The sequence below is a fragment of the Trifolium pratense genome, linkage group LG4, assembly GCF_020283565.1.
Source record: "Trifolium pratense cultivar HEN17-A07 linkage group LG4, ARS_RC_1.1, whole genome shotgun sequence".
In the NCBI taxonomy this organism is placed as follows: domain Eukaryota; kingdom Viridiplantae; phylum Streptophyta; class Magnoliopsida; order Fabales; family Fabaceae; genus Trifolium; species Trifolium pratense.
This window is the reverse complement of record NC_060062.1, coordinates 60,110,538-60,124,336: the sequence shown is the minus strand read 5'-3', so window position 1 is coordinate 60,124,336 and position 13,799 is coordinate 60,110,538. Positions and strand designations below refer to the sequence as shown.

The window sequence follows — 13,799 nt, the reverse complement described above, 5'->3', positions numbered from 1 at the left end:
GAATGAGAGGCTAGACCCCTTGATTGGGGGTCTTAGGTAAGCTTGCTCAATCACTATGTAATTTGTAACTCACTTATGTTAATGAATCAAGTTTTTAATCAATTTAGTTCTGAGTTTAATGCATACTTTCCTTTGATAGCTTAAGTATTGATTTGTGTGGTTAATTCTATCATGAGAGTGAGGATTGATCACTTGTCTAAAGAATGAATTGAATGATTAGTGAACATGCTAAGAGATTAGATGTTGTTAGTCATGGTCATGGAATTAGGAATTGGAAAACCTCAATTCACCATGAACGGCCTAAGAGATTAGGAGTTGTGGTGAATTGAGAGGATCAAGTCACAAGAAATTGGGCTTGATTACTTATAATTCGACCTTAAATCTTGATTCGGAAACGTTGTGAGTGAAATTGCATTGTTGTGCGAGTGAACGAACCGAAGGATCCCCAATCGGTTTAAACACTTTGAAAAAGAAATCTTTGAAATCACTTCGATTAATTCATCCCCAATCAATGTCTTTAAATTTCAGTTTATGTTTAGACACAATTGCATTGTTAGAATAGACACAATCCTTGTGGGATCGATATCTTTTGTATTACTTGACGACGTATTCGTGCACTTGCGAAAAGTCAATCAAGTTTTTGGCGCCGTTGCCGAGGATTGTTGATCAATTCTACAAAGTAATAGTGTATACTTTTCAGTTTTTGTTTACATTTTTTCTGGTTTAATTTTTCTGTCAAGAGCTTTGCTACTCGTTTGTTCATTGTGCATGCGGAAAACAGGTGCTAGTGACCTAAGCTTTGATCCCGAGATCGAGAAAACTGCACGTGCTAATAGGAAGAAAGCGAGAGAAGCGTTGTTGGCTTCTAGAGTGGAAGCAAGCTCAAGTGTTAGTGAAGAACTGAACTTTGCTGTCATGGATGAACAAGAGGTTCCGGTAGACAATCCTCCTCCACCTCCTCCTCCTCCTAGAAGGACTTTGGGAGATTACGGTAGGAGGGACGATGATGTGTTGGCAAATCAGGGCTTTCAACCGGCCAATCCGGTGTCATTCGATATTAAGAATACGGTTCTCTCCGCTCTAAAAGAGAATCCGTGTTCGGGTTCCGAGTCTCAATGCCCTAATCTACACCTCTCCCATTTCTATGAGGCGTGTGATTACATGGATCCGCCCGGCGTAAGCGAATCCGATAAGAGACTTCGGCTCTTCAAGCACTCGTTGACCGGTAGAGCCAAGGATTGGCTAGACACCATCCCATCCGGAACAATTGCAACATGGAGGCAGCTAGAGAGAAAATTTCTTGATAGGTACTTTCCTATCCACAAGTTCTTGGAGAGAAGAGCCGAGATAAGTAACTTTGAACAGGGCGACAACGAGATGCTTTATGATGCATGGGAAAGATTCAAGGTGTGCTTGAAACGGTGTCCGAATCATGGATTCGATAGTCACAATCAAATGCAGATGTTTACGCAAGGGTTGAGGCCACAAACGCGAATGATCTTGGATGCCTCAGCTGGTGGCTCTTTGAAGAACCGTGACGAAGGAGAGGTAAGGGAATTGGTTGAAAGCATGTCTCAAAATGAATACCGCGCTCAAAACGATCGCGGAGCAAAGAAGAAGGGAGACATACTTGAGTTAGACACACAAGCTGCCCTTTTGGCCCAACAAAAGTTGATGACAAGCCAAATGGAGGCCATGATGAAACTCATTTCCAATTCCAAAGTTCAGACCCCTCCGGTTGGAAAGATTGAAAGCGAGCGTTGTGACTTTTGCCTCCAAGACCACCCTAATGGTGGTTGTTTTCCGGAAGGCTCGGAGGAGGCGAGGTATCTAGCGAACTTTAGAAAGAGTTACCCCAATAACAACTCCGGTTGGGGCAATCAAAGTCAAGGCCCAAGCCAAGCTCAACAAAAACCTCCGTCTCGCTTGGAAGAAACTCTTTCCAACTTTGCTCAAATGACTCAAAGCAATTTCGAGGCCATGAAGGCAAGTCAAGAAATTTCAAACAAGAATCATGAGGCCTCTATCAAAAATCTGGAAGTGCAAATGGGGCAACTATCTAGGCAATTCTCTAACTTGCAAAACCAAGGAGGCTTTAGTGGTAATACAAGAGATAATCCGAAGAATGAAACTTGTAATGGCATAACTTTGCGGAGCCGTGTTTTGCCGGATGTGTAGACTGTTGAGGAGAGTAGAAAGAAAAAGATAAGCGAGGGAGAAGTCGAAAAGAAGAGAGAAGAGGAAGTCTTAGTTGAAGATATGAGTGAAGATGAAGAGATGATTGAGAACAATGAAGGAGTTTCAGTTGAAAAACAGAGGGAGCCTAGAGAAGATGAGGAGAAAAAGAGTGAGAAGGGTAAAGATATAGATGAATCACCTTATGCACGGATGCCTTATCCGAGAAAGAAGCCATATGAAAGGGTGAAGAAGCTAGACCGTGAGAAGGATTTCAAAAAGTTCATGAAAGTCCTTAACAAGTTGGAAATTGCAATCCCGTTAGTTGAGGCATTGGAGCACATGCCACTTTATGCTAAGTTCCTCAAAGAAATTCTCACCAAAAAGCGGAAGCCGTTAGATGACGAGATGGTTAGCATGACCGAAGAGTGTAGTGCGCTTATTCAAAGGAAGCTTCCCCAAAAGAGGAAAGATCAGGGGAGTTTTACCATTCCGTGTTCTATTGGTAATCTAAATATTGGAAAAGCACTATGTGACCTCGGAGCAAGTATCAATCTAATGCCACTTTCCATGATGAAGAAGATACCGGGAGCCATTGCCAAGCCCACCAAAATGGGTCTTTCTTTGGCGGATAGATCAATTGTGTGCCCGGAAGGAATCCTACATGATGTACTTGTGAAAGTGGGTGGATTTGTGTTCCCGGCGTATTTTGTGGTGCTAGACATGGAGGAAGATGGTAATTGGGAGCCCCTACTTCTAGGGAGGCCATTCTTGGCTACAAGCCGTGCCCTCATTGATGTGGAATTAGGGGAGCTGATGTTGAGAATGGAGGATGAGAAGATCGTGTTTAATGTGTTTGAGACTATGAAGAGCTATGACGGAGATCCCTATGACTTACAAGAGCAAATGGGGGATGGCTTGATTAAGGATGAGTGCAAGATGGATGAGATGAAGTTTCCTTGGCCACAAGGTGGCACACACTTTCCATAGCCCTTAGGGGTATTGGACGTCAAGCATCGGGACGTTAAACAAGAGCTGGTTGGGAGGCAACCCAACGTTTTTAGTTACTAATGTCTTTTGTTAATTTTTGTCTCATGCAGGCCAAGGCACGAGAGGAGCAAGTTATGCAGGAAATTTAAAAAAATTCTGGTTTTGACAGTGTAGTGCGCCAGGGCGCAGGAAGGTGGCGCCATGGCGCAAAGGTCTACAAAGCAGAGCCATTGGACTCTGCAATTGGCGCGGTGGCGCAGCAAAACGGCGCTGTGGCGCAAAGTCAAGCAGTGAAAGAAGAGTTCTAGTCTGGTACTGGTGCCATGGCGCAGCTAGATGACGCTGTGGCGCAGCTGAGAAAAAATTAGAAGGATCTCATTCTGGCACCTGCGCCATGGCGCAGCAGTGTGGCGCTGTGGCGCAGGTTTGTGTTGAAAATTGTGATTTTGGTTACCGGTCCACTTTTCCCTCTACCACTCCAACCCTACCCATTCATCTTCCTCCCTCCACTACCATCAATTTCGACCTCCATTCCCAATCACCCAAAAACCCTTCACTCACTCATCCACACTCCAAATTTCTCCAACTAACTCCTCAACTTCACTACTCCTTACAAAAATCAATCACCCATAACCTTCCTATCATCAAACTCTCACTATTCACCTCCTTCTCCATCAAATTCTACCTCCACATCCTCAACACTCATAACACCAACCCCCATTCACCTCCTCCATCAACACCAAATCACCAAGTACTTCAATACCCATCCTCACCCTTCAATTTCACAAGTTTTATCAAGAATTTCATAAAAAACTCACCACCTCCACCTATTACGAATTACTGTTCATCATGTCCTCAAGACCACAAAGGGGTGTTGCCAAGGGCAAGCAAGTGGATACATCTTCTCCACCTGAGCAACCGTTGAAGAAGAAGAAGAGATTGACGAAGGGTGGTACTTCAAAAACCACCACGGGAAGGGGGAGGATTCCGAACCAACTGGAGGAACCCTTCATTAGCCCCGGTTTGAGGCCTCACAGTTCGATATTTTTGCTTGAGGAAGTGGAAGAAAGGTACAACAAAATTCGCAATTTTTCTTTCAATTTGGAAAAGGGTTTTGATGAAAATCTGTTGTTGGCTGTTCCGAAAATTGCTCAACAACTCCATGAGAGAAGGTGGGTGAAGTTGAACAACATTGTGCAAAGAACGGAGCGAAGTGGCAATGCCACTTTGGTGAGGGAATTTTATGCTAATGCTGCATTTCCACATAATGCTCAAGAGAGGGAGGTGTTTGTGAGAGGGAAGTTGGTGAAGTATTCTCCGGAGGCAATCAATAATCTGTTGGGAGCGGTGGTGCCCCCGGAGTGTGCGTATCGTGTGGAGAAAAGGCAAATTCGGAATGGCGATGAGCCTACTAGGAGAGTAGTCAAGGATTTTGTGACGATTCCGGGAACTCCTTGGCATCGCAAGAACTCAGCTTCTTCTATTCCAAGAAAGATTGATTTGACAAGGTTTACGCCGGTAGCTCATGCTTGGGCTACATTCTTTGTGAGAAATGTGGTTTCGGTTTCTAATTTGTCCGAATACCAAGTGGAGAACGCGGTGGCTGTAAAGTGCATTATGGAAGGAAGCCCGCTTAATGTGGGTGGATGGATTAGTGGTAGCATTCATGCCATTGCGAACCACAAGTTGAAAAGCTTTTCTTTGGGGCATTGCAACCTCATTACCACCTTGTGCCGTGCCAAGGGGGTGCCGGAAACTGATGATGATGAATACCGGCTCCCTATCCGTGCTCTTCCCCTTGGGACGTTCAACACTTATGGCGTGCCGAGAGGTGGTGGACAAGGAGAGCAAGAGGATCATGAAGTAGAGGCGGAGGAGATAGACCAAATGGAGCGGGGTGTGCACCCCAATCAACAACAAGGGGGGCCACAATTCACTCACCCCGTTAATGAGTTTGCCGGAATGCTTTACAATTTGGATTTTGCGGAGAGGGCTGGAGTGACTAATGTGTACTATGACACTAGCTCGGTGGCTTACACGGAGGCAATGCAATACCGTGCTTCTTTTCCTTCATCCCGGTTTGCTGATTTGTATCCCAACCAATGGACTTGGGATGCTCACTTGTTGGGTGAGAGGAACGTCCTTGCGGCTCGACAAATCGAACACACAAGTGTGTGGTCTAGAGAGATCCGTGCTGATGCGGAGAGGGCGAGAGCGGAGCAAGCCGCCAATGAGGAGATGACAAGGGAGCTGTTTGCGAGGGGTGGTGTGTTTGATGGAGCCGACCCCAATGCCTCCTCCTCCTTCGGTGATTTCATGGCTAGTGATCCCTCGGCTGGTGGTGACCCTCAAGATGATGCTTGAAGCTGGTTTATTCCTCCTCTCCTTCCTTCCTTCCTTCCTTACCTACTACTACTACTACTCTAATATGCTTGGCCTGCTGGACTTTTGAGTGTTATGATTTTAGTTTGTAATAATTTTCACCTTATGATTTGCTTGGATGATTGTATTTTGAACTTGATGGCTTGCTTGTTTTGTTTGGAATTTTATTTAGCTTATGCCATGTTATGAATCGTTGTTATTATCTTTTAATTGCTTGAGTATCAATTGTTTGATTCTATCCCCGCTTGTGGAATGTGATGTTTCCGTGCAATGTCTTGTTGCACTCCTTGATCATGAGATGTTTTGAATGTTCACACTTTGGCTAGCTCAATGATTTAAGCCCAACCGTGAGGTTTTGAGCCAAACACCTACTTGTTTCTTGTATGTGTGGATCCACCCTTTGTCTTGTCTCTTTATTTTGCGTATGTTCTCTTGAGATTGATTGATAACTTTGATGTGCACACGAGGCAATGTTGATTGGTACCTTGAGCCAAATTGAACCACCCTTATATATACTTGCCCTTTGCTTAACCAATTTTGAGCCGAAAGAAAATATGTTTTTGTGAATAACCTTTGAGGAAGTTCATTGCCTCACTCTTTGAACTTATCTAAAAAAAAAAAGAACGACTTTCTTGGAGGTTAGACCACTAACTTCGTGGTTGATGCGCAATGCTCACCACTAAGTTTGAGGTTGCTCTTTGGAATTGAGCAAACAAATAAAGTTTGGGGTGGGTGTACTAGAGAACCTATGAAAAATGTGCTTGAAATTTTTGAAAATGACAAGGGATCACATAAGAAAAGGAAAAAAAAAAAAAAACCTAAATGCAAAAGCATTGTGTTAAGGAATGACTCTTATGATGTGAAAAACAACAAAAGAAAAAAATGAAAAAAATGAAAGAGTCATCCAAAAAGATAAGTGATCCCCTTGGTCTATTATGTTTGAAAAGCACTTTGAAAATACAAAAACAATGGTTCTCTAGCAAAATATTGAAAAGGGTTTTGGGTTGCAAATTTTTCTTGACTATTAGTGATCTAACTCCAAGTTTTCTTACTACTTATCCAAATGATCACCAACCACCCTTAACCTAGCCTCATTACATCCCTTAAAGTCCTCTAATGTGTGTGCACAAAGTAGTTTGATTGAACTCTTTAGAATCTTTGCAAAATTGTTGTTGACTTGCAAATTGGTATTGATATGAGTGTAATATCCAACTAAGAAGAGTGTGTGTGAGCATTGTGAGAAAATCATTGAGCTTGGCCTTATGTGTGAATGACTTGAAACTATCTTGAGAGAATGGAGGCGACGAGCTTTGCTTGCGGATGGATCGTTAACGCGGCCGGGTAAGTCTCAAGTATGTATGATTTGAGCATCTAAGGACAATACCAAAAATTCATGTTAGGGCATTTGTTAAACAAAGTTACTTGAGGACAAGCAACAACTCAAGTTTGGGGTTGTGATGACACCTCATCATTACATGAATTTAAGTGATTTTTAAGGTGAAAACTCTAGGAATTTGTAATAATCTTGATCAAAACCAAAGAGATACTTGAGATATTGAGATTGAGTGTGGCACAAGCAAAAGAAGAAGATTTGAAGCTTAAATCACGCCATGGCGCATGTATATGGCGCCATGGCGCAATCCAGCCTTTTTGAGGAGCTTTCTACTCTGCTAGTGGCGCCATGGCGCAGCTGTGTGGCGCCATGGCGCAGCCAAGACCATTTGGACAAGGATTCACTCTGCCAGTGGCGCCATAGCGCAGGGAAGTGGCGCTATGGCGCAGGATGAACATCAGAAGATCTGGGCAAGCACTGAAGGTGGCGCCATGGCGCAGGAGAGCTGCGTTGTGGCGCAATTCCTAACTGAATCTTTGCGCCATGGCGCAGAGGGTGGCGCTGTGGCGCAATTGCGACTGCTATATAAAGAAACCTGTTTTATTTGAAAAGGGTTCGATTTTTGGGAGCAAAACTGAGCACTAGGAACCTTGGAGTCGCAATCTGAAGCTTGTTGAAGCCCAATCCCGTCCAAGAATGAAGCAAATGGCGTGGATCCTTTCTTCTTTGCTTAGAATGAGAGGCTAGACCCCCTGATTGGGGGTCTTAGGTAAGCTTGCTCAATCACTATGTAATTTGTAACTCACTTATGTTAATGAATCAAGTTTTTAATCAATTTCAGTTCTGATTTTAATGCATACTTTCCTTTGATAGCTTAAGTATTGATTTGTGTGGTTAATTCTATCATGAGAGTGAGGATTGATCACTTGTCTAAAGAATGAATTGAATGATTAGTGAACATGCTAAGAGATTAGATGTTGTTAGTCATGGTCATGGAATTAGGAATTGGAATACCTCAATTCACCATGAACGGCCTAAGAGATTAGGAGTTGTGGTGAATTGAGAGGATCAAGTCACAAGAAATTGGGCTTGATTACTTATAATTCGACATTAAATCTTGATTCGGAAACGTTGTGAGTGAAATTGCATTGTTGTGCGAGTGAACGAACCGAAGGATCCCCAATCGTTTTAAACACTTTGAAAAAGAAATCTTTGAAATCACTTCGATTAATTCATCCCCAATCAATGTCTTTAAATTTCAGTTTATGTTTAGACACAATTGCATTGTTAGAATAGACACAATCCCTGTGGGATCGATATCTTTTGTATTACTTGACGACGTATTCGTGCACTTGCGAAAAGTCAATCACTCCTCCTAAGCATTATTGTAGTGGAAAGCCTATAAAAGATTTTGCTTCTTCTTTCATTTATATGAGAGAATGTAAGGATTATTGTCCTGGTGTAAAGTTGGTAAATTAATGGTGTCAAATAGTTAGGATTAATTATTCGATGATAGTTAGCAAGTGTGAAGCCTAAGATTATTTACATATTTAATTACATTGCTAATTGTACATTTTGAAGCCTATTATGAAGGAAATAAATGAGATAGATAAGTGAAGACTCTAACGAACATTAGTGGTTAGTTAATTAGTTAGTTACCAAGTACACAAACAATATGTGAATTAAATATTTTTTATTTTAACATGTTAATTAAATATTTTGATTTTTTTTGTCGGCCTAGTAACTAGAACTTTCATTCTTAAATGAATAAGTGGGGTGTCCGGAGTTCGAACTCCGGACCGATAGCTCTATTAAACAACGGTGAACATATAGAAATAAAGAAGAACAACAAAGAAGAGAGCACCCTTTAGCTTAGGGTTTCAATCATATGAGCAAAGCTTAGTGAAACAATAGTACAATAGAGTATATAAACTAGAAATTAGAAAACACTAAACTACCTTATATAATAATAATAATAATAATAATAATAATAATAATAATAATAATAATAATAATAATAATAATAATAATAATAATAATAATAATAATAATAATCTAACATCTCCCCTCAAACTCATGATGCATTAACAGAGAGCATCGAGAGTTTGTCAATCAAGAAACGAAAACGTTTAATAGAATGTGTCTTCGTGAACAAATCAGCAATCTGCAAAGAAGAAGAAATAAACAGCAAAACAATGGTGCCATGCTGAAGATGGTGATGTATCTTCGGGAAACTCAGTTTCAGAGCCTTTTATTCCCCTCGTCTTCTTCCTTGGAGTTATGTGCTTACTCTGATGCTGATTGGGCTGGTGATCCTACTGACCGCAAATCTACCACAGGGTTTTGTATTTTTCTTGGAGAGTCTCTAATCTCTTGGAAGAGTAAAAAACAGGATATTGTCTCCCGCTCTTCTACAGAAGCTGAGTATCGTGCTATGACACCACCACTGAAATAGTTTGGTTGCGTTGGTTACTTTCTGATATGGGTATCTCTCTTTCTCAGCCAACTCCTATGTATTGTGATAACAAGAGTGCAATTCAAATTACCCACAACTCGGTCTTCTATGAACGTACCAAACATATTGAGATTTTATATAACCTCAAAGAGTTGTCGTGGGCTTTCGAAACTACTACTGCAATATTGTTCTTGTGTCACGGAAAAGGGTGTGAAGCATGTAGTAGAAAATTGCACACAATTGAGAGAGATCGATTTGAAGGGCTGCCTCAATGGCTTTTTCAAAGGCTAAATTGGTGAAATTTAAACTACGGAATGTAAGTTGTTTCTTGTTTTCAGATTTATTAATTTGTATGAGAAATTAATTTTTTTAAAGAATATCAAATTACCAATCTGTATTTTCCATTATGCTTGATAACTCCCTATCATAATATATCATCAGGATTATTGATTCATGCTATAACACTACTAGAAAATTCGCTTTTAGAGACCGATTTAGTGACTGACATAATTTGGTCACTATAGAGACCAAATTAGAGACCAAATTTGAGTGGCAAAGTAAAAAAAAAAACTCGGTCGCTAAATCGGTCGCTAAGTAATTATATAGACCAAATTAAAGACTGATTATTAGCGACCGATATTTCGGTCACTTTTAGAGACCAAATTAGAGACCAGTATTTTTTAGATATATGCTATTTTTTTAAGTTAAAATATTTTTACTTTTATAATTCAATATCACGCGATTTTCTTTTTACGCGAACCTAGAAACCTTTTCTTCTTCACTCAAATTTCTTCTCCCACACCCAAAACCTATCACCCAATCAATTTTTTCCATGTCTTCCAAACCCAGAACCCTCTTCTTCTCACTTGAATCGATTGAAACCAGAAACCCCTTAATCATTATTCATTCACCCTCACCCATTCTCCATCTTTCTCCTCAATAGATTGAACTCAAAAACCCTTACTCTTCTATTCCATCGTCTCTCAATCTCACTCATTGATCAATACTGCTCATTCATTATCAAGAGTGAATGTTTTGAATAATTATTGTACATTTGTACTGCAATTTTAATTTTTTTTTCTTATAAGCAATGTTAGTCGTTAGTATTACAATGTTATGTTAGTTTTTTCTCCTTTGGCAGGATTTGAACCCTGGATCTCCTGCTCCTTAACCCGTAGCTCAACTAACTTAACCAGTTCCTTTGATTCTAGAGAGACCTAAAAATTAAGACATTCATGTGTGAGTGTGTGATAGTTAGAGATGCAGAGAGAAAGAATTGTATTGCATACTAGCTTAATTGAAACTTCTTATGTAAAGCACCAACATATATACTCAAATAAATACATACGGGATAGGAGGAAGTGGGAAAACCTAAGATCGAATTCGGACACCCACACTTAGTAAAAGGAAACATACCAACATACGGAGAAACCGAGTTTCACAACTATCAGCTAAACAAAAGCTTGATAAAGAAGATAAACAATTTGGGATGATCCTAAGAAAGCAAAGCACTCAATTTATCACAGAATTGAAGTTTATGACTCCTTATGCCCTGTTATTGTACATATTTCTATGATACATTAATTAGTGATTTATAGAATAACTGTGTAATGATGCATATTTCATATTTCATGTATCCTCTTTTCTTTTCTTTTTTGAGGCAGTTTTATCCTCTTTATATTATGTATCATGTGGCTTTTCATGAACTTGTTGCAAACAAGGGAAAATGCAGAGAGAAATTGAAGAAGACGAAGCATGATGAAAGCTTCAAAAGAAATTCTTATTCATTATTCATCAAAGTAGTTACAAGCACCTTTATATAGGTGAGTGAAGTTACAACAAACTTCTAACTAACTAGTAACAAACTACTAACAAACTAAGGACTAGGCTAAGCTACAAGAGGTGTACACAAAGTAAAGATGCACAAGCACACACTTGAAGAAGGCTTGTGCAGCAAGCTACTATATAGTGTAATAGCTTTTATAGTGTTGCCAATTAGCCAAGGGTATTCTTGTGTATATGTTAAAAAGTTCATACCAAACTCATGTATTCTCTTTATATTATGTATACATATACATAATACATACATGTATAGATATAGAATAGATATGTATAGATATAATGTTGCTTTATAGTGTTGCACGGTTGCCAATTAGCCAAGGGTATTCTTAGTATTTTAAAAAGTCCACATTAAACTCATGTATCCTCTTTATAATAACAAACTTAAATATCAAATATTTGCATTGGTCTTGGAGTTAAAAGTGTAATTAACCCTAGAAACTAAAAAAAAAAAAATTATATATTTTTTTGTACAATAAAAAAATTTGATTTTTTTTAATGGATTACCATAATATATTAATATCGATACGAAGTTTCCACCATCTTTAACAACGATGACTAAAAAATAAAAACTTTTTGATTTGGCTGAGGATGACTAAAATATAAAAAGTTTTTTATAGTTGCACAATTAATTAAATTTATAAAAACACGGTGTACCAAAAAAAAAAAAAAAACATAAATCCACCAGTAATAATCCTCAAAACCTACTTTCACAACACAACCCTCAAACCCTATAATAGTACCTCAAAGAAACACAAATTTCACAAGGACCGCAGACTCTCTCAAATATTCTTCACAACAAACAACAAATAGCTTTCTTCTAATCAAACAACAAGCAAAACAATGCAGCTTGCTACAGATATTTACTTACCCGACGATTGTTGGGAATATATCTTCAAATTCATCATCTTTGACGGCCACATCCACAACGGTTGCTACTTCGACTATCTATCCCTTGTCTCCAAACAGTTTCTCTCCATCACTAACCGTCTCCTACTCTCTAACACTATCTTGAGTGCAACTCCCCGCCCTCTCCTCCCTAGTTTCTTTCAAAGGTTCCCCAACCTCATCTCCCTCACCATCACTAACTGTCACGATGTGGACGTCCTTCTCAGCGAAATCTCTCTTTTTCCATTGAAATTCACATCGCTCAATATCTCCTACAAACCCATCATTCCCACCGATGGGCTGCGAGCCTTCTCCCAAAATATTACAACCTTGACCTCTCTAAATTGTTCTCACATGAGATCTATCAATGGCACCGACTTGTTCCTCATTGCCGATTGTTTCCCTTTGCTAGAAGAACTCGACCTCGGTTTTCCTATCGAATTAGAAAATTATGATAGCTTACAAATTGGAGTAAAGGCTCTTTCATCAAAACTTTTGAAACTTCGAAAGGTTAATCTCACTTATCATGAGTACATCAACGATCAATTGCTTGTCCACTTGTTCAGCAACTGGAAGCTTCTTGAAGAAGCCGTCATATTTGGCTGTGATCTAATAACCAAATCTGGTATTACTGCTGCTATCCGTGAGAGACCAACTTTGAGGTCTTTATCCTTTACGAGTGATTTTGCAGTGGATGTAGCTGCACTTGTTAGCAATAGTCCTTCACTAAGTAAGATCAGTTGGAAGATAAGAGATGAATGTGTCGAAAACTCAAATCATTTGTTAGATGTTGTTGTCATCCCTCAACTAGAGTCTCTCTGTTTGGCTGACAATTTTGAGTTAAGAGATGAAAGTGTCGAAATATTTGTTTCCTTATTTCCCAATCTGCAGTTTCTTAATTTGAGAAATTGCCGAAAGATATCTGAAAACATTATTTATCAAGTTTTAAAGAGATGTTGTAAGATTAGACATTTAGACTTAAGCGGTTGTTCATTGAAGTTACTTGGGTTAAACTTTGAAGTTCCGAATCTAGAGGTGTTGAACTTGTCGTTAAGAAAAGTTGATGATGAAACACTCTATGTAATCTCAAAGAGTTGTCGTGGACTTTTGAAACTAGTAATGTTGTATTGTCATGGTATCACAGAAAAGGGTGTGAAGCATGTAGTAGAAAATTGCACACAATTGAGAGAGATCGAATTGAAGAGCTCCAGTAACGTTGATGCTAATGTTGTTGCCTCAATGGCTTTATCAAGGCCATTATTGAGAAAAATAACACCTCCAGAATGCCCTTTAGGTAGATGTTGAAGACCACATTAGTGAAGTTTAAATTTAAACTACGGAATGTAAGTTGTTTCTTGTTTTCAGATTGATTTGTATGAGATATTAATTTTTTAAATTACAAATCTGTATTTTCCGTTGTTCTTGATAATAACTCCCTATCATAATATATCATCAGGATTATATATTCCACTTCCACTTTAGACCACCAATTAAGGGTAGAGAATTTTCTGTTTCTTTATGATATTTGTAAGAGAATAAGAGAATGTTTTGAACTTTTGAATAATTATTGTACATTTGTATCGCAACTTTTTTTTTATAAGCAATGTTAGTTGTTAGTATCACAATGTTATGTTAGTTTTTTCTCCTTTGCCAGGACTTGATCCCTGGACCTCCTGCTCCTTAACCCTGAGCTCAATTAACTTAACTAGTTCCTTTGATTCTAGCGAGACCTAAAAA

General features: G+C 39.3%; 3 protein-coding genes across 3 annotated transcripts; all 3 read left to right on the top strand.

The window, feature by feature from the left end:
* Positions 1 to 768: 768 nt before the first annotated feature.
* On the top strand, positions 769 to 2,178 carry LOC123923068. The gene has a single exon (XM_045975710.1). It carries the CDS (start codon positions 769 to 771, stop codon positions 2,176 to 2,178), a length of 1,410 nt encoding a protein of 469 aa, XP_045831666.1.
* An 81-nt stretch (positions 2,179 to 2,259) lies between these two features.
* LOC123923067 lies at positions 2,260 to 3,165 on the top strand. The gene has a single exon (XM_045975709.1). It carries the CDS (start codon positions 2,260 to 2,262, stop codon positions 3,163 to 3,165), a length of 906 nt encoding a protein of 301 aa, XP_045831665.1.
* An 8,852-nt stretch (positions 3,166 to 12,017) lies between these two features.
* Positions 12,018 to 13,367, top strand: LOC123923066 (F-box/LRR-repeat protein 4-like). The gene is made up of 2 exons (XM_045975708.1): positions 12,018 to 12,774; positions 12,874 to 13,367. The coding sequence occupies exons 1-2, from the start codon at positions 12,018 to 12,020 to the stop codon at positions 13,365 to 13,367; spliced, it is 1,251 nt and encodes a 416-aa protein (XP_045831664.1).
* Positions 13,368 to 13,799: the final 432 nt, after the last annotated feature.